General features: G+C 39.9%; 1 protein-coding gene across 2 annotated transcripts in view; it reads right to left on the minus strand.

Moving 5' to 3' along the window:
• The window catches only part of chst11 (carbohydrate (chondroitin 4) sulfotransferase 11), a 74,539-nt gene that overhangs the window by 23,179 nt on the left and 29,411 nt on the right, over window positions 1-21,949 (minus strand). For both annotated transcript variants that reach the window (XM_008401508.3, XM_008401507.3), the window contains exon 2: window positions 1,972-2,057. In XM_008401508.3, coding sequence (XP_008399730.1) covers window positions 1,972-2,057 — 86 coding nt within the window. The remainder of the gene's footprint in view (window positions 1-1,971; window positions 2,058-21,949) is intronic.

Below are 21,949 nucleotides of genomic sequence, written 5' to 3' on the forward strand. Positions count from 1 at the left end.
AAAAAGCTTCCTGCGCAAACAAAGCCTCAGCAGCGTCGTGTGCTTTGGTTTAACAGTGGACTGACACCCCATCAGCTGCTCTGGCTCCTTCTGGCCCAGTGGCATCAGGGTTCCAGGAAGGGGAAGTACAAGAAACATGGGAGGATATAAACCAAAGTGACGGGACTGTTGGCTTGGCTGTGGGTGTAACAATCCAGACAGGTATTATCTCCTGGCACAGATGCACTCAGACACATTCCTCTCCTCACTGATTACATTTATTTGTAAAACACTTCAATTACTTGTCTCTGCAGCCTGATGGAAGTACCTGGATGCCTGCAGGCTAAAGAATAAAAGGCTCGACTTTATGGGAATTATATTTAGCACTATGACAGCAAAATGTGATTAACAAAAACAATGACTCACAGTTTTTTTTTTTTTTTTTAAGGTTGTTGTAATGACAGGAAAAGATAAAAGCAAACAAAATAGACAGACATGTTAATTAAAGTTGCTGAGCCCAACATTTTTTGCGATGGATTTTTTTCTTTTTAATAATGGATATTTTGGTTCGTGGTTTAAAAAAAAGCAGCTATGGAGGAGTCAGATAAGCAACACTGTAATAGCTTTACTCCATCAACAGGTGGTGATAAAGTCAACATTATCCGCATCAAAACTCAAAAGTAATCTGCCCAGCTACCCGGACTGGATCAGGTGAGTTCCTCAAAAGATGCAGCCTCTGAATTTGGACACACCTTGAGTCACCCTATCATGGTTGCCAGGCGACAGGACATAATACTGATGCAGCAATAAATCTAAATGTCAGACCATTTGAATCCATACCCGCTCACATTTTGCCTTTGTGTTCAACAATAATCACAATTCTTCCTTGATATTCTCTCATATTCTAAATATGCTATGATTTACATTTCCATTATCTTTGCTAAGCAACAGGGATTCATTACCAATTTATTGTGTCTTACATTAATATTTTTTTCACTTACATTTTAACTGAACACCAAAATAGACCTGAACTCCAACTGAAACCACAAAGTCTGGGAGTAAAAACCATCTTATCAAAATATTGCAAAAATATTCTGACTCTGAGTACTTGTCAAAGATCACACACTCACACACACACATACACACATGCATACAGAGGTAAGACAGGCAGCTCTCTTGACCGCTTACTTCAAGGACCCTGAGGAGTTTACTCAAGCTACAGTAACTCCCGCTGTGCACACAGAAACATATCAATGGGACTTCACAGGAGGAGGAACGTGTGGAAAAATCCTCCACAGAAAACTAGCTTACCGTGAGTCCATGTGCACCTGGACTAATCATAGCTGTCCAGAGGAGCACTTAAAGCTCCCTGTGTGCAGGGTGATAAATGGCCAGTTCAACACAAAACCGAGCGGCACAGGGTGAGAACGGGAAGCGTTAGAGGATAAAACCAGGATTGGCTTCAGAACGCACAGGGAAGAGGATGAGAGACTGACAGCGGATAACTTTGTGTTAACACCAGGAAGGAAGGAAGGAAGGAAGGAAGGAAGGAAGGAAGGAAGGAAGGAAGGAAGGAAGGAAGGAAGGAAGGAAGGAAGGAAGGAAGGAAGGAAGGAAGGAAGGAAGGAAGGAAGGAAGGAAGGAAGGAAGGAAGGAAGGAAGGAAGGAAGGAAGGAAGAAGGAAGGAAGGAAGGAAGGAAGGAAGGAAGGAAGGAAGGAAGGAAGGAAGGAAGGAAGGAAGGAAGGAAGGAAGGAAGGAAGGAAGGAAGGAAGGAAGGAAGGAAGGAAGGAAGGAAGGAAGGAAGGAAGGAAGGAAGGAAGGAAGGAAGGAAGGAAAGAAATTGTACATTGTGTTTTATATAGGGTTAAGGTTAATGTAAGGTGTTAAGGTTTAGGCTGTAGAAATGAATGGAAGTCAATAGAAAATCCCAACAAAGATAGTCATGCAAACGTGTGTGAGTGTGCGTGTGTGTGTGTGTGTGTTCTTCCTACCTGTGAGGGGCTGTAGAGCTCCTGCAGAGCGTTGCGGGACCCTTTCCGGCAGCAGCCGTCCACCACAAAGGGATTCCTCTGCATGACTGGAAAGAACAGAAAACACTTAGAACAAAGACTGAGGCAGAAAACGGAAAACTTATCTGCTGCTATTATCTCATTCAGTCATATACATTTATGATCACTAGGATTTCAATAATATTGTAATTGTTAAGTTGTTTTTTTCCAACTTCAAGCTGTCTGAACCTGAACGCAAACTGGATTGAAATCATATCAGGGAAATATTTTTGTGTGGTGATGGAGGTTATGGTCAACCCTAACAACTATATTAAAATATGAAGCTTCCTTTCTAAGATAAAATAAGCAAAAAATAAAAAGGTTTTAGAGTGATTGTGTATTCTTTAGAATGTAAAGATAGTGCATGGCAACCACAGAACCTTCAATTTTTTTTTTATTTTGAGTTAACAAAATAAAACAATTAAAAAACCATGTTAAGAAGAAAAGACACAAATTTTCTGCCGTGGATTTATTTGAGATAAATTATGCATACAACAACCAGGTACCCTTTCTCTAGAACTGTATATTCTTGCAACTTCCTTGGGTTGCCCAGAGGCACCAGGTGTTCAGAGCTTTGAGACATTAAGAGGGTAATGAGGGCTGGAACCTGACAGGAGCTGAACCACCTGGACCAACAAATCTAAAGACCTAAAGCCAGTTTATAGACAACCTTTTCTTTAATTGGTGGCACAAGACGAACTCTACAGCACAATGCTTCGTTACAAAGAACTCCAGTGCATGATGTGATCAGCAGAGTAACAGAGGAAACCAGTTCATCTGTCTGAATGGAGTCTCAAAGGTTAAAATAAAAACACACAGCAGCCTTGTTTTGTCATTTTGAATCCATCCACAGGTGTAATATGAAACTAATCAATTTTACTTTTCACAGAAATGTTTCTGTAGATTGGTGCTTTAAGTCTTATTTTGAAGTAAAAGGTGAACTATTGTGTTGACTATTTGTCCTGCTACCAGAATGAGGCAACACCTTTCAACTGACTAGATATGCACTGTAAAAATATACTAATAGGTTAACCATTAGCAACTAGGAAATCTAAGCTGGCCTCTGCTTCATAGCTTTCTATAATAAACCAAATAAACCCAATCCAAGAGAAGGCCTGCTTCACCACTTCTCTTGGATTGGGTTGTATTTGACGTCAGTCTTTTTGAAGCAGTTTGTGATTTATAAAACCTTTGGTGTATTTGTAGCTGGACCTCTGCCTTCCCACACAATTCTGCTCCATTCTCCTCTCCCCCCAGTGCTCTGGCTGGGATTGTTGTCTGCTTATGGTTGTAGTTTGGCAATGGCAGCAGAGGAAGTAGATAAAACCTTTGAGTCTGTGTTTGGCCACGCTTCCAAATACTGAGCAGATAAAATCAGAGAAAGAGGAACATAAGACATTTTATTGCTGACAAACATTTTGTGGCCCTGATCCCCAGTGTTGACAGCACAATTACTGTAAGCTTTACAGAGCTGGAACATTATGTATGTCACATCCAAATGTTAGCACGACTGGGTAAAATCAGATCCAATACAGAGGCCACGCCTCCAGCAATCAGTTGTTTCTCAACAGCCGGGGCCCCGGGCCCTCTGGACATAGAGCAAGAGGCTGGTTTCTACCAAGCTAAGCTATTTGTGAAAAGAAATTTAAAAAGAGCATCAACATTCCCCCTAATTGATCATATCTTTTTTTTATGTCTCACCTCATCAAATGTGTTTTAACTTATCATTATTATTTTTGAATACTAATCTTTAAAGCATATGAGGAATTTCCTAGGTCCGATATTCAACTTTCAACTCACCCAGCTTTAAACCCGAGCTGGAACCCGAGCAGTTCCAGCTCGGGTTTTAGCTAAAAGCTATCCTTTGAGGTTGGTTACCAGTTTAGACACCGATGTGATCTGATGCCAAGCACAAACAGCCTCCGCCGGCTTCAGTGTAACGAAGGAATATCAGCAAATCAAACATGAGATCAGCCCGGTTCACAGCAAACATAGAAATAGAAAAATTTAGGCCGTACATTTCCTAAACTGTCCCAAATTTGTGTCTTATGACATTTCATACCACCATGAATAATAACCATTACTGCAGGTAAGACGCCTGGAGCTACAGGGATGAATAATGAAAGCAAGCAGACTATATGCCAAGGGCAAAGCTGCAGTTCAGCGTTTGTTTGGCAGGATTTCAGCTCCTTATTCAACTCTATGCAGAGCAGCTGCTGGCAGCTGATCAGCAGGATTAGCCAGCGCAACACTTCCATTCCAACACACTTTCTTTAAATTACTCTGTGGAAAGATGATGAAGGACAGCACAGACTTGACAAGCAAGAGAAATACTAAATAATGATGGATGTTCGTCTAGCTTATGGCTGTGGATGAATAGGACTTTGAAAGTGTGGAAAACCGATGATGAATTTAACAAATGATACACATTTATAAGTCCGGACCATCTGTGGAGCTTTAAATTGTCCTGGTTTTTCATTCCCATCACAGAAAAAAGTGACTTGTTGGTAGGGAAAAAGATGAGTATTACTATGCCTGTCGATATCGTATTACTATTTAATATTTATGAAGTGGCCGGCTGATGTTGTTACTGCCATAAAATACAGTTTTTACATTTAAACTATAACCATAATTTAAATAAAAATATATTTTAAAAGACAATATTTAGACACAAAAGTTAATTTATGTATCTGTGATTTCAGAAATAATTTGATGAAATACAGAAACACCATGCAGAGAACTAAGGGGACATGACTGTATGTAGGTCCAACATCGTAACAGGAGATATGTCGGTATAAAATACATCAGGTGACATGAAGACAAGTCAGAGAAATGAAACAAAGACCCTGAAAACATTGTTCCATCAACTGCCTTTAATTACCCATGACTGGGTAAACTGAATGAGACATTTCAACACCTCCACCCCTTCCCCCTAACTGGTGCTCTACTGGACTCATGAATACCATTAAAGTAAAGGGAATTCCTTATGCTTAAGATGATTTGAGCTTCAGGACATGGTGCGTCATGCACCCGTTTCTGGATGTTAGCAAAGCTATGCATCCAGTTTCTACCAAGCTGCTGAATGCATGGACTGAAGTTTGAAATAATTAGATCTGATTTTACCCAATCACTAAGACCCTTATGCATATGTGCCAGCTTCACCATGAAGGCAGCTACTCTATAAACAACCATACCCCACTGTGAAAAGAGAAGTGTTGAGCTGATCGATGTCTTCGGCAGCGTTAAAATGTCTTAAATAGAATAGAAACAACCTTTATTGTCCTACAAAGGGAAAAAATAGGATTAAGCATTAAACCTCCTCCAACTTTATTTGTTCAACATTTTGAAGTGTGACCAACACGGACTGAACAGCAGACTACAATTCTAAAACAGTGAAGAAAATCAAAGTCATGTCCACCTAACTCCTCCATCTGTTTCTTGATTGACCAGGTTAAGATTCTACCGGAAAAATCAAACTCAATGGGAGAAATCCCAGATAGAGCACTGAAGAGATGATGGTGAAGACCATGACCGCTGGTGATGGAATATAGATGCACTACTCTGTTCTACAGCATATTCACAATGGACTATCATTCTCATCTATCTCCTTCTTCACTCTGCCTACTGTGAACCAGATGCCAACATGCTTGAACTGCTCCGATAAAGCACTCACCCTGACCCACAGCACTCCGCCTCTCTATGGGACAGAAAGCAGGAGTAAGGACATGCATAGCAATCACAAACAAAAAAGTCAACTACCCACAAAGAGACTCAAAATGAGCATGTGGGTGTTTAGAGGTTTTCCTCCAGGTCATTAAGGAGACCATATTCTCATTTTCTGCTAATGATCCATGGCTGATTTAGTGGCTATGACTGGACACAGATCATTCTGTAACCATGTTAGCTCGTGTTTGTGGCGAGCGTTCTGGGGTAGTCTGCAGATTTGCACATCTGCTGGGTAACAATGAGAATATCGGAACACACATTTGCTCATCTGTCTACGCATCATCACGATGTGACAAATCTGTTTACCACAAACATAAATCTGGATCTGCCTCTGCACCAAATATTAGCACAGTGAAGATCCACATCTTTGTCTGTCACATTTCCGTCTCATCAGGAAAGAATACGGGCAGCATCAGTGCAGATGAGAGAAAGACACTGCAGATTTATAAGGATTACTGCATGAGAATTAAAGAGCTGATTATGCCAAGGTTGATGCTGACCACAATTTTACTAGGTACCTCCTGCATGAGAACCTTGATCTGTCTGTTGGCAGGACTCTGGACCCTGCTGGGGGACTGAGCTGAGTGCTTGTTAGTGTAATGAGGCAGAACAGACAGTTATGACCTTCAACAGATGAGGGAGAGATAGAAGCAGCAACCAATGCCTCTACATCCTGCTGTACAGAAACGCCTGTGATTGATAGCCTCATCGCCAAAACTGCTCCTCAATGATGCAGTTCAGCACGTTGCTCTGCAGTGTCTATGCTGCCAATCGATGGTTCACACACAAATTAATGCAGTTGTGGAATATCTTCCAATTCCCTCACTCATTTGTGCATCATACTAAGTAGCAGTGGACAGAGCAAACCGACTGAATGACGTGATGAGGATTCACTGATGGGTTCCCGAGCTGCGGTAACGTCGATCTGCTGTGCTAACAACAACCGAAATATATCAGGTTGAACAAGTATGAAGAACATTATTTGCAATTCTCCCATCATATTAGCCCCTCGCTGAGCAACAAACTCGCTCCACTGACACGTTAAGCTTGTTAGAGAAGGACATCAGCCAGGTCGACCCTGGACGTGTCAAGACATCTGGACGGTATCTAAATAAGATTCATGGCCAAGACTTCATAGAAAAGCGTAGCAGCCGTCTGACCAGCAGTGTGCAGCAACAGGTGGGGGAAGGAGGTGTTAGATTGCTCAGTACAGATGCAGAAAAACTTGTTTCACTTTCATTATAGCAACTTTATTCTGGAGGATGATGGTTTACTCTGACCTGGGTAAATGGGCCGCGCTCAATGCCTGACATGTTTCTACGATATGTCCACCTTCTCTAATGAAGAGAAAACAGCCTTTTCCTCACATCATGAATAATCTGCCTAACACACACACACCCATGCACGAGCACGCACACACACACACACACACACACACACGCACGCACGCACTCTGAGGTAAGATTTAAATCCAATCTGTCTGCACAGGACTTATCTCCGTACGGCGGTCCGCTCTGATGCCTCCAGGCATTTCCTCAATTATACACATCATAGACACAGACAGTGAAGCAGACAGCTGAATATTTCCTGATAATCCTGTCTGAGGTCCGTCCGCTGCCTTTGACTAACAGAGAGTGAGTCCGTTCTAGACGCCCTCTGAAGGCACCTGTAGGATGAAATGGAAAAGCAGCCAGTAGAGTTGGGTTGGGTGTGGAGGCCCAGTCAGTCAACAGGAACACCAGGTTTCTTCCATAAGAAGCGACTGGCAACATCTGGCCTTCACCGTCCTCTCACCTGCTTGGACTGACTGGATTCCTCAGCTCAGAGTCAGCTAAGGTCATGGGAAAGTGGAAACTTTTTCATTTCTTTCGTGCTGACAGGTACTGCCTGAGTAAGCTTCAATGAAGCGAACGCGGACTAATAAATTACGGGATAATTACACTCAAATATTGGCAAACGTACAAGGACAGGTTTGTTTTCTTTCAGACTTTTTAGTTTAGATAGAAACCCTTGAGCTCTTTCTTGTTACCGTGCATATTTTGGATTTGGTGCAGCAGCCAGAACAGCACAATAAATAATGCAGAACCCACAAGTGTTATGAAGAGAAACACAAGATGTGAACTATAACAAAGATGCCCTTTTTTTACTTCCAGGGAACGTTTCTGAGCTCATGGTTTCAGTAAAAGCAGGGTGCTGAAGCTGGCTGTAAGAATGATTCTTTATGAAAATTCAGTGGTTATGAGATCGAAAAATAATAATTTAGTGTCATGTGAGAGATTTAATGGCCTTCTTTAAGCCTAAAGAACGTCAAGATTTCCAGTCTAATGATTTTTAAAAATATTCTTTCATCATTTGTACCAAAAGGTTGTAATGGCAAAACAATAATGAGTCTAGCAGAATATCAAAACTAATAAAAGGGACCAGTGTAGACAAGCCAATAAATCTAATGAATAAAGCCAATTAAGAGGCAATATGCCACAGAGCTCTGACTGAAAAAGCCTGTTGCCCTTTGGCTTTTAGCCCAGACTTATGAACTTGTGGGAGCAGCTGACTTCATGAGCTTCAAGTTTACGATTTAAACATCTTAAGGATGCACAGGTGCCTCCCATGAATACTCTTACTAATCAATAACAATGCTTAGAAATGAATTTTAAGTCAGACTAGCAAGGAAGTGCAAGGAAGTGCAAGGAAGCTAAAACAAGATAATTTGGTTAAGTTGCAGCTCTGGATGGATTCTGGGGAACCTCCAGGTAAGGAAGTAAAAACTAACCCAGACCAAAATTAACCGTTAGAATTCCAAAGGTTAAAATCACTTTTTCAAAGTCCTGTAGTGCCAGATAATAAATTTGGCAATCAGCACAGCTGATTTTTTTCCTCATGCCTTAATGGCTTTGATTCAAAATGAGGGTTGAACTTGTGTTAAAGTGGTTGAAAAGCAGGTGTGAAGTGTGGTGTACACAGAGCTGGTTTTCAGTGAAACCACGACATTTCATGATTATGACCGACAACAAATAGAGCCTACACCTTCTGCACCAAATGGAAAAACTGACTGGAACAAGAACCATTCCAAATGCAACTAAAAATCAACACGAGGAACCCTACACACGTTTCAGAAGTCAAACAGTTGATCTTACCTGCCACTATCAGCCAAGCAATCAAAGCTACCCACTAGCATGGAAAAGATTAAGCTAATTACAACTTCATAGTGACTTTGACTATGACGGATTTGCAACTTCCAACAGTCAATAAGAACCAGCTAGAGTGTTGTGTGTTCTAAACGTTTGCAGAAGGCAGCAGATCGCTAAGAAGGATTTACTTTAGTTAGTGATGAAGTGAGAGATCTTGAACTCATTACTATAAAGCATACTGAAGATCAGCAAAACGCCACTACAGAGTTAAAGCTCAGTCAGGGTTAATGTTTGGACTCTGACCAGGAATAAGGAACCTGTCTAAACAACGGCCAACCAGTCCTCTCTGGACGCTCCGTCAGATTATTACCCTGCGTTGCAATTTCACAGGCTGTGATTTCGCTCCATGCGCCTCATATACAACACCTACTCTGTTGAACTCTCAGAACAAGCCTGCAGCCATGCACAACATCTGCCACCATCTATCAGCAGAGGATTACGGGCCGCTGGAGGAGGATTAATTTGTTGCTAATCTTTACTTCTCAGCTGGAGAGAGCCCAACACACACCGACGCAACGCGACACACTGGGCCGTGCGGATCTAAACTCTGACATTCACTCTGGTTTTGTTGCATTGTGTGTGTGTTACCCTGTCGCCCTGCATGGAAAGAAATGACTGTGGTATGAATGAACAATGGAAGCCAAACAGAGGAGAGAGAGATGCACTGATTAGCGATGTTGGCACAACTTCATTAACCTAAGCTCTGTGAGAAAAGTTATTCAGCCCGAATGCTGGCTATTAAACCAATCAACTCTCGAGTGATGATTGGCTCCATGCAGGTCTTTCAAATTAAAGCACCAGATTGAATCACATTAATGATGATTACAGACAAGAGGAAAACACACAGGCAATTAAAACCCCAACCTCAGGCTCATATAGGAAGAAAGTACCAGGTAGTTCACTAAGGCAGACTTTAACTTAACTCTGTCTGCTGGTGGAGAGAAAACCTGACAGTATCAGAGAATATCAGAGACAGTTTTGTCATATTGATCTGCATAATCAAATAAACCATGAAGATTATTTTACTGCCAGTAAGAAAAAAATACCTACTTAATTAATCCAAGATGGTCCTTATTACAGATCTGTCTAGCTGCATTAATACATAGATGACAGTGAAAAACTGTTTTAAATAAATTTATAAACTGCTCATGTTAAAATTGTAATGATGTGAACATAAAGATAATGAACACAATACAATACAACAAATAAATAAACTGAGTTTTGTGTGCCATTAATGTTACAAATATAGTGTCACTAAACTAGAAACTAAGTGCATAAAAAACATACAGAGGATTCCTGTCTTCAGTATTCATGAAGTTTTCTTTGGAACTCCAAATTATTTGTGAAAAATCCACCTGTTTGGGGATTTATTAAAAAAGAATCCATCTTGAAATACCTCGACACACTCCTGTCTGACATTTGTAAAACAGCCAATCCAGAAGTTCCACTGAGCTTCCATGACAGTGATTGGCTGAAACCCCAAGAGGTGAGATAAGGAAGACCAGGGATGTTAGCTTCTGCGTCAGCACGAAGACAATTTTCACTGTGCGAATTAATGCATTTCAAGGTATATTTTGTGCGTAAACTATGAAACTGGACAACAGGAAGTGTTTTTAGAGTGGGGTGAGGGGGACGCTGAAGTTTGGGTGAATCTTTTGTTGGTGGCTGTGATTCCTCAACCCCCACCACACAGTGGGAGGGTGAAGGAGCTCAGCATGTTCTTCCAGACAGAAATGCAACTGAAAATCTGCTGCAACTCTTGAAACTGATTTATTTTGCCATGAAGAATGGACAATCTGAATATGAAAAGCTGGTATGAACATACTTCACAAGACTTACAGCTGAAATGACACTGAGGGTTTTATGAAGCGTTACAAAGAAACCTTAAGCACAGTTTGAGGCATTTCCTGTCAGGAATTTGCAAGAGATGATGGTGTATCGTTTGACTGCAGGAAAATACACTAAGTGGACATAATTGTATCTTTTGATGCTGATGGGCAGTAATCACCAACCAGACTCTCCAAACATAAGGACTCTGAGCGGGAAGCCTGGAGTACAACATTACTTCTACTGAGCATAAAATCAAACAGCTTCACTACCTTCAGTTCAGTCTGAATACATGTGGAGTCTAACCCCTGCAGAGACCCTCAGGAAACCCCACAGGAGGCTCCTCTCAACTGCAAGATATTTACTGGAGTGAAAAAGTTGCACCTGATCACCAGAGAGGAATCCAAGTTGGTAGACTTGGCTGGAGACTGAGAGGTGAACGCTTCGCAGGGCGACTTCATGAAGGAGAGGTAAATAGAAACTCTGTGAAAATAGTAGAGAAACTGCGAAAGTAAAAGTGGATGGTGGTGAGGGTGGAGAAGTGGAACATTTGAATGAACTGCAGTATGGTTCTGTTAGGTCAGACAGTTGCAGATTCCAAAGATTTGGGATGTGAATTTCCATTCTTAAACTAGTGGCAGGCCTGGTGGGTCAAACTCAGACCATATCAAAAATCTGAATGTTCTTAAAGGGCCGGTTGTGACAGATTGTATTGATAGAACCTATTAAATTCCTAAAATATAAAATAAGTAGCTGTTTCAGCATTCCACAAGTGTTTCTTAAAATAAAATAATATTGAACATGTTTTCACACTGATCAGTCCATCCAGGATTTTGTGAATGTTTTTCTTATAATCAAAATCACAGGTTTTGTGGTGCTAATTTAGAAATGTTAGAAATGATTTTTTATGATATTTGCACCCATGTTAAATGTGACTGTTTAACAATTGTGTCAGTCACAGAGTATAGCTTTTGGACAATTTTGAGAAAGAAAATCAGTAAAATCAGAAAAAATGTGGGGATCTGTTTGTTTTGTGTCAATTTTGTGGATTTGTGGAGAAACTGGAGGGCTGTATTTGGAATCTAGAGGGCCACATAAAAACCTGCGGCGGGCCAGATTTGACCCCAGGGCCTCGAGTTTGAAACGTGTGTGGTAGGCTCATACGTTTGCTTTTGTTGTATTTACTCAAAATTCCCTGCACCTACAGTCCACTTCCTGCTTTTGTAGCGGTCTCTGGTCTACTTGGTCTTTACAGATGCATTTGAATGCACCAGAGTTCACTTCAATCAAACTGAAACCCAAGTTTCAGATGGATGAGAGTTTACTTCTTTGGTCCACATCAGAGCTCCATTACACAATCACACCTCCCAAAATGAACCGGACTTTCTAGGCAAACGAATTGGAGTTGGATTAAAGAGAACCAAACGGGGTTGTTGGGAATGTAGCCTAAAAGGCCCTGTTGTTGGAAACTCCACCGGAACATATGGGACACAGTCCAAAACTGTGACAGCTCTGAACATAGCATTGCTAGAATATAGAGTAGAATACACACTCTTTTCTCATCATATGTACCCTCTGAGGAGAAGGGGAAAAAAAGGCAGTGTTCTCTTGCAAACACAAGAACAAGTATAGATTCCTTGTTCTTCATGTGTGTCGTGTTTAATAATTGTTTTCCTGTCATAATTATGACAAGAAAGTAGAAAACTGCATCTATTCCAGCTTTGTGTGTGTGAACCCTTTATGCACGAGGCTCTTTGACATATATGAACATTTGACAAACACACACAAAACCACCAGGATACAAATGGATGAAAAGACAGCAGGTGAACTCTCTGAACTTCCACACAAACGCCCAACGGGAATCACACCCAACACCTCCAACCTGCAAGAAAATCCAAGAAAACACGAGCTAAGTAAAGAAGAAAGGGATTCCGGGATGTGTTGGAGGCTTGTGATCCCTGAGACCTGACGGCAAACTGACAAGCTGAGATATGGTCTGAGAACATCACTGACCAGCAGGCGGGCGGGGAGACAAAGTCATCAGACAACAACAGACAGCAACAATTAGAGCATCTCAACAGGGTACAGCACAGCCTGATCCCCGGCTCCCCTGGTGTCTTTCATCTGGACTCCGGGGGGAAATGCATAAAACATCTGAAGCTGGAGAGCATCTCTCCAGCTTCAGATGTTTTATGCATGTCAGAAAAACAAGAGCTGCTGAGAAATTCATGAGTTTTTTTTTTTTTTTAATACCTTAAGACGACAGGATACGTGCCAATAATGGAGACGTGACGTCAAATAAGTTCTCTTTAAAATCCATTAGTCAAACCCTCTTTCATAAGCTCAATAAGAAATGACAGTTGATGTAATCGGTAGTTATTAAGTTTAATCCATCACTGAACCAGAACACCAATGACATCTGTAAGGTCTGCTTTGTAGCTGCTTGGTCAATTAATGTGCTAATAAAACTTCATCCTTCTCGCTGGTCTCTGGCCCCACTCTGCATCCATGAAGCCTCCTTTTCCAGTTCCTCTGGGGTCAGAGTTCAGCTATTATTTGAGGTTTAAAGATGTTAATAGGATGCTCCTGGTTGTCAATAAAACAAAATAAAACACTTTATGGTGGGCAAACATTGCCACTGGTTACGTATCATATCTGTCAATTGTAAAAACATAAGACTGAAAATCCTTCCAGCTGCACAGCATCCAAAGCCAGAGAGGGTAACTGTCTAATAACAGAGATGTGTTAGCAGAACTGTAATAAAGAAAACTCAAACTAAGACCACAGAGCTACTGCACAGCACAGACCACAAACATAAAAATATGTTTTCTAACTAGCTGCACAATTAAATCAAAGGTAAATTCTGAAAGTATATGTAGATGTATAAGTGTTACCTGATCGATTGTTTCCTCATACAGAAAAACTTTATTGTTTTTTTCTGAATACTTCTTGAATTGCCTAAAACTTAATTTAATTCAGTTTTTCTCAACCCTGGTCCTCAGCACCCCCCTGTCCTGCATGTCTTAGGTATTTCCCTTCCTCCACACACCTGAATTGTATCTCTGGGTGATTAACAGCCTTCTGCACCACTTGATGGTCATGCAATCATTTGAATCAGCTGTTCTGGAATAGAGGCACATCTAAAACATGCAGAGCAGGGGCATTGAGGACCAGGGTTGAGAAACACTGATTTAATTCATCCAATGAATAATATTGTCACATTGTAGTTTCTTCCATTTTTTATTTATTTATGAAAAACAACCCTATTCCTTTAAAAAATGTTGCTGCAGTAACAATTGTTTTAATTCAACATTTTCTGTGTGGATGTATTTGTGTCTTTAATAAAGGTGATGACAAAAGGTTTGTTGGCTTTATTAAAACGTTAAGTCCAAACTTCGCTACTGTACAAACAGCATTAACCACAGAAAAACATCCAGGTGAGTTTATGCTGCACAAAATTAAAACACACACAAACACACAGCACCGGAGTATTGTCGTTCTCATTGAATTACAGGACAATCAGATAGTCATTGTCATAAATTATCATTTTTCCTCCAAGTTTGCAATTATTTCATCAAAGCAGAGGTGACATTGCTGCAGCAGCAGCTTTTTAACTGTAGATCAAACATCCACGGCCATCATTTGTTTTGTGGGTCACCTAGAAAACCATCTTGGCTCTTCCAACTCCGCCTGGTTGAAAAGAAATTTGGACCTTAGGTATGTGTCATTCATAAAAAAAAGAAAGGAAATCATCACTCATCTATTGTGGTAACTAGAAACCACAGGGGTGCCATAATTGTTGAAAACAGGTGAAGTGTTGTGTTGTCCTGCGTGAAGGCAAAGAAGCGCGACGTAAAGACAGATGAGTCAGGCTCCAGCAGAGGAAGAAGGGACGTGAAGTGATTGTTGAGGAGATGAGTAATCGCTCCAAGCTGAGCAGAAGGAGCCAGCGCTGCTAAAAGCTCACCAGAGAAAGCAGAAGAGGAATGAGACCCAGGTGGAGCGATGCGGCGGCTGCTGCAGGCCAGGGAGGGAAGCTTTTGCTGCCAACAGCCTGAATCAAAGAGATCTCCAGAAAATTAACTGAAACTTATTTCCTCACACTCAGTGATTCCTTTGGGGTGTCACTTTTGTTTAATACATTAAAACATGATGAAATCTGTTGTGGTTTTGTACAGTAGAAGTTCACTTTAAAAAACGCTGACTGTGACAAAGATCAGACATGTAAGACTTTAGCGTTCTGTACTTTAGGCAGCAAATGGCCACTGAATTCATCTACAGTTCCACCATTAATGACCTGATAACCCCTGAGGGACACAGCAGACTGCATCACTTTAAAGAGTTTAAAAACAAGACAAATCTGTCTTTTTTTAAAACTGGCTTTTATTTGGCTCAAAAGTTGAAATTTTAACTTTGTTTTTAATCTCCTGTTCTTAAGCTTTTATGTGATGGTCTGTTTGTCTTTTTGATGTACTGATAGTTTTGTTGTCTCTGTTCCCTTGTTCTTCTGCAATCAGGATGTCTATGCATCAACTTGTTCATATGTCTATGTAGCTGTGTAAATTAAGACCTTAAAATGTCTTCATTTCATTAAAGTTTGAATTGAGTATGCTAATTATGGGTCCTAAATTTTGTCATGGCAGGAATGTTCAATCTCATATGATTTATGTAGGGTTTTTTTTCTGTCAGGTCTAAGTTTTAGTCACACACAGACGTACCGCTAACTAGCTGCTAATATTCCCTTGGCGGCTGGTTAACTAGTCTTCTTTTGTCTATCTTGTAAATCTTCTGCCGGTTGGCTGGAATCCGTTTGTCTTTGCCACTGGCTGCCTTCTGTTGTCAACCCATAAAATGTGTTAATTTTGTATATTAATAAAAATTATAATAAATAACTATACAAATAGTGTTAAGAACCATATGCAGTGTGAGAAACACAAAGCCGCTGCCAAGAGATGCACACACAACCCAGAAATGTCACTGTTTTGATTTAATCAGAAAACCTTTTTTATTATTTTAAAGCAATGCTGCTGTATGGATAAATTAGACTTTTCTTGGGTTGACATTGATTATTGAGAAATAATTCCACTGTGCAGCAGACCTTCAGAGATCAACAAGTATATGAAGCTGTTTGAGCTTTTCAGAGACAGGTACGTATGTCACTTTGTGTAACAACGTTTATCTGCCATGCAGAAGACAGAATCCCACCGGTGGAAACAGACTCAGCCAACAGCGACGGGTTTGCCAACGCTGCAGAGCGAACACCTGCAGGTTTACCGCAGTAAAAAATTTACATATTATTTTCATTTAAGCCGCTCTGCTCCTCTCTATTAAAATTCTCAGTTACAGAATAAGGTGCAGAAAGTATGATGATTAGGTAAAATGCACAAAGTTTAATCTGTAAACAGTTCTTTCAAAAATCTCTTACTTTACTATAACTAAGCTATTTAGAGGTGAAACAAATACTCAAGTAATGATTAACTGAGCAAATATTCATCATCTATAATAAATTATTCCATGGGAAAAAGAGATCATTTGTTGAATAATTTGCTTCTTAGGAAATATTACATTTTTGTCTCCCTTTTGTTGTGAAGTATTTATGAATCTCTTGTTTGATTTAGATACCAAGAAAAATGCAGACCATAATAAAGCAAACGGATCATGTTCTCAACAAAAACTCAAGGCAGGCGTCAAAAGAGCTCAGTGTCCCGTGGCTTTGGTCTCTGTCTGCTTATGTTCTTGAGTCAAACTGATCGGTGACATCTGACCTCTTCCATCTCAATGTGGCTCATTAGACACATTGATTTCAGCATAATTAAATAATCATCTATGTAAATGGGTCGATGAGTTCTGACTTCAGCACAGCAGCTTCATTAGGCAGCTTTGTCTGTTGACAGACACGAGAGAAAGGTTAAACTCAGACAAAACACACACACACACGCGCACACACCCACCCCCACACACACGCACACACACACACACACATACACACAGAACATGCTGACATCCAATTTTTCCTTAATGAACTAATCGGCTTAGAGCAAATCACCTTGACGTTGCTATGGAAATTCTGAATGAATGTTATTTTTTCATAGAATCATGTAGTGGAAATCCATAATTCCTTCCCGGCTGTGGTTTTACAAATACGGTGCATTTGTGTGAGAAAACAAAATTGAATGTATATTATTAATTTGATTCCTTTTAGCTTCAGTGCTAATGCAGTCAGAGCAAAGAAAAAATCTATTAGCATAATTTGCCCTATTTTGAATAAAATGACTCCAAACTGTTAATGAAATTGAAATAAACTTTTAATATGTGAGATACTAGATAATACTCTTCCTAGGAAATATGAATACAATTAGATTTATATCAGTGTTTGCTAAAACTGAACAGTTACATTACAGACCTGTTTTAAAATGATCTCGTCTTTTATTTTGACCTTCTCTTCTGACCTTGTATTTTAAACTGTCATTAAAAAAAAATCTTGGAGATATAAATATAGTTTGTCAGTCTGGTTGGCCATTTATTTTTGTCAATGATTCATAAACAATCATCATTGATTGACTTGTTACCTTGAAGCATTCTTTAAAGAATTTTGATTGGTAAAGAAATAAAAACAAAAACAAAAAAAAACGAATACGTATTCAGAATACTTAGTAGAAACTCCCCAAAAACCAAAAATGTGCTGCGTGCTACACTGTCCGTTTGGTAGGTGCAGATCAAAATTTTTTGTAAATACTTCAATATGACATAATATGTAATATTTAATTAAGCATTTCTGAGACTTTTGTCTCCATATTTCATGAACATAGAATGGCAATCGAGCTGATATGCTGTTGGTTTAAGTATATGGAGGCAAAGGGATTTCTTTAAACATACAGGTTGAAGGTAGAAATGTACAAAGTAGCAGTGTGTAGTTTCCAGATGGGGGTCTAAATATGCAAAATGGTAAACTGATCTGGAGCCTGTAAAGTTCATGTAAATGTTAAGCTATCTATAACCATCTGATACCCACGTAAATATGTCACAAGAGAATTGTATTGACTAATAAAAATTTGTCAATACAATTCTCTTGTGACAATACAATTCTCTTCATTCTCCAAAGGATTCTCTTTTTTTCAGATAGCATTTTTATGCTATCTGAAAAAAAGAGAATCCTTTGGAGAATCAAGATTATAAATAACCCTGACGCCTACAGTCAGAGGCCTTTTCATGATGCTGTAATACAGACTGCTACAGGAGATTTTCCTACTCACATCCATCACCATAGCAACTCTGAAGAAACTTGGCTGATAGGAATAACAGCATTTATTATCTCTTTTAGACTAATAAAGCATTTTTGAATTTGAATTCTTATCATGAAGAAAAAGCTGAGCTGATGCCAGAGAATTATTTATTTGTTTGTGGCTGAATAGTTTTGTAAAATGTGACAAAGTGTCATTGCTTAACCTGTATATTTTTTCTACATGATATTTCTTAAGGCCTAATTAATTCAGTATTTCTTTATTTTAAGTTGTTGGCAGATTTAGGATTATAGTTACATGCACCAAATTATTTTCATAACATTTAAGGTCAATGGATCAAAGACTCAACATGATTATAAAGTCAATAACAGCTGATCCAACATTAACAGGGTGGAGTTGAATGTTGGCTCTAGCAAAGTCCTTAATAGCCAGAATAGATATAACGCTGCCCCCGACTGAATGGAGCTTCTGCAACAAGCCCAACAGTCAATATGATGCCAAATGAGAATCAGTTAACATGATGGCCACTTTACCAATTAGTTTATTGCTTACAGTAAAAAAAGGCCAAAGCTACAGAGAAAAACTCTAAAACTTGACTTCCTGCTGCCTACTCTCCAGACTTGAATCCACTTAATAAAACCTTTCTGTCGTCTTCTTCCACCTCGTTTGGATGTATTGAAGTAATGCTGAGGTTTCACATCTGCAAGCTGAACAAAAGCACTCAGACTCAAGCTGTTTATTACCTGCACCCTGCAGTGAAATGCATTGTTTCATGGAAGGACCATCCCTCCCTCTACATCCCTCCTCTTCGTGCCGCCATGGTGCGCTGACACGTGGAACACCAGCACACCAACTGTAAAAGGGCATGAGGTGTTTAACTGTATGCAGACACGTGGTCTGCCTCTGGTTGAAGGTAATTGGGTTCAAATCCACAACCTCCAGTTTCAGCTGAGTGTGAGCGTTTCCTGCTGAGGCCATCAGCTTCACATCAGCCTCTGTTTGAATCTTTGCTGTGTCCAGACAAACGTGTTTGGTATGATGCTTCCATCTTCCTTGAAATGGCTTTGTGTGCTACTTTCCCTGACTTTTAGTCACAGTATGTCATCGCTATTCAGTTATGAATGCTAGGCACTTTTTGATATTCACACTATTGTGGAAAATGTCCCGATTAATGGCCCCTACTGTTGGTGCGATGGGGTGACGGTGGTAGGAGTTTGTCCTGCAATCAGAACGTTTCATCCCATCTATCAATGATAGACGTGTCCTTGCGATCACACACCTTGCCTGTTGTCAATACTTGGTGCATCCTCTGCCAGATTTCCCCCAGGCAGCTGAGGCTCACCATCATAAGTGTGTGAATGGAAATGACTGATTTCATTGTAAAACATCTTTGAGTGTCCTGATGAAACACTATGTAAGTCTGATTTCATTTATGGATGATTAAAGACCTTTCCACCGTCTTATCTGGAAGACAATGGAATGATTTATGACAGAAGATCTCTGTTCCTTCAGCGTTCTTCTGTCATAGCTACCATCAGTTGCCATCGCAGGAGAAGTGGGTAGCTTGTGAAGCTCAAGGCTCATCTTGCTACATCGTTATTCCAATCCTCACACAGGATTCCCAGGAAATATAGATTTTTTGACATTCACCCCAAGATCAGACTGCTCCAGCTGGCTATGCGTTATTGCCATAGATGCCATAGATGGCGGTGGCGGTGGACTTCCTCACCCACCTTCATAAGGTTGTGCACTTAATAGGCAATAATGGAGACGGTGTGTCTGGTTTTCTTGTGCCCCAGTCAACCCAAAATATATTCAACTGATGTGTTTCCTCAACAGACCAGTGCAAGTTCTATGATGCTATACTGGTTTATTGGTTCTTTGTTCAGCTGGCCGGCTTTTTTCTCCAGCCTCGTGATGTCACGGTTCACACAGGAACACTAGTGTGTGTGTGTGTGTGTGTGCGTGTGCGTGCGTGCGTGTGTGTGTGTGTGTGTGTGTTATGCAGCTGACAATAGGGTCTTTCTTGGCAGAAAGCCCTGATAAACAGCTCATCATTCTTGTGCATTTATTGTAAAAGTAGAGTAACAAAAGAGACAACCAACAGGGATCCAACAGTCTGCATATGCAAGTAGACTGCTTACATTTTTCTATTAGTTTTAGATTACTGAAATGTCTCTCCCCACGAGCAACAGACACAGACAACGTGAAAAATACACACTTCTCAAAAAATTCTGTTGTTGCATTTTATACAAGCTGCAGTTTAACTTTAATAAAAATATGTTTTCTCCATATTTGTTAAAGCTGTCACCATGTCGTGACATTTTGCTTTGAGACAGATAATCTGTGAAAACAATCAATCTTCTCCACCTCGTCCCCAGCTAGCTAAAGTAATACAACGTTCTTCCCAAAACAACCAATCAGAACCAGGAGGAGGGTCTTAGTGCTGTCAATCAACTTCATTCACTCACTGCTAAATGTGCAAATAGTGGAGAAACATTATGTCATTACAGGAAAATAGTTTATCTTCGTTCATTGGTAGCTATGCTAACTAGACTGAGCATTCACAACAGGCTATGCTAGCTGCAGCACAGAACAGAGCAAGGGAAGGAAGGATGAGCAGCACCACATGAGATTGCGATTGACAGCATTAAAACTCTCTTGCCACTGACTGATTGTTTCTAGATAGCACTGGGAGAATGCAGAAGACATAGATTTTTCACAGATTATCCCTCATACCATACTGTCACAACATAATGACAATTTTAACAAATATGTGAGAAAAAATATAAAAGTTACTGCAGCTTTAATTTCACTTAGGAGAGAACAGGTCAGGAGGTATATCCTGCTGCTGACTGACTCGTCTGTTGTTAAGTGGTAAAAAGTACAGGGCAAGTTAAATATATGAATATTTTGGTATTTTTTTTCCCTTAATTCATTAAATGCTAGTGAAATGGAGGCAAACAGTAGTCTGTAGCTAACTATGCTAAATGGTTGATAATCTCACACAGTCTACTCAACTCTGAGAAAAACTGAGCTATAAATTGACACTCTTGTCTTTCTCTCTCTCCCTCTCTTTACTTATTTTTCTTTTTTGAAAACCTGATTTTATAATTTTTCTTAGCAGCATAGCAGCTGCCACAGTCATTCTTATCTTCTACTGACTGCTGCTGACGATGCAGTGTCAAGCGCACCAAGCAGGAACGAACCATGTAATGAAAATCCAGGGGGGGTTCAGGGTTTTTTGGTCTGGGAATGGGAACATTACATTTTTACTGCTAAAAACAATCCTTGAAAACACAATATGATTAATTTTGTAACTGACAGGTCCCCAATTTTTATTTCTATGAACAAAAAAAAATAAAAAAATAAAATAAATTGTGGAGGGCCCCCGGTTGGTCAAGGCCCCTAGAATTGTCATCACTTTCCCCACCTATACCGCCCCTGGATGGATGTCTCGAACATGTCAGAATCTTAAGCACAGGTCATCATGAATATAATTCATAACTTTTTGTTATTATTATTTACCCAAATATTGAAGTTATGAGTTATGTCACAATGTGTTGCTGTACAGTCTGTATTTATTCAGTCATTACAGAAAGAAGGAAATTAACTGCATTGCTTTAGATATTGGAGAACATTTAAGCTATGTTTCAATATACCACAAGTCAACAAGATGTTCAAAATGTGCTGATAATTTGGAATAAAAATCAGTAGTAAAGATCCTAAAATTCATTTTAGATTGAGATTATAACATTGGAATGCATACATTTTCAGGCTTATGCAGAATGCCTGTCATTCCAAATCCTTGCACTAGATTTAGTGCCTCCAGCTCTCTAAGCACCCTTTGTTAGTTAATGTCAGCTCAGCATTGCTGTGCTGTTGACACAACACCTAAACCTACGTCACTAAGAGCGATACAGTGAGCCTTTGAGATTG

Source organism: Poecilia reticulata, chromosome 23, assembly GCF_904066995.2.
Source record: "Poecilia reticulata chromosome 23, P_reticulata-male-v2, whole genome shotgun sequence".
NCBI lineage: Eukaryota > Metazoa > Chordata > Actinopteri > Cyprinodontiformes > Poeciliidae > Poecilia > Poecilia reticulata.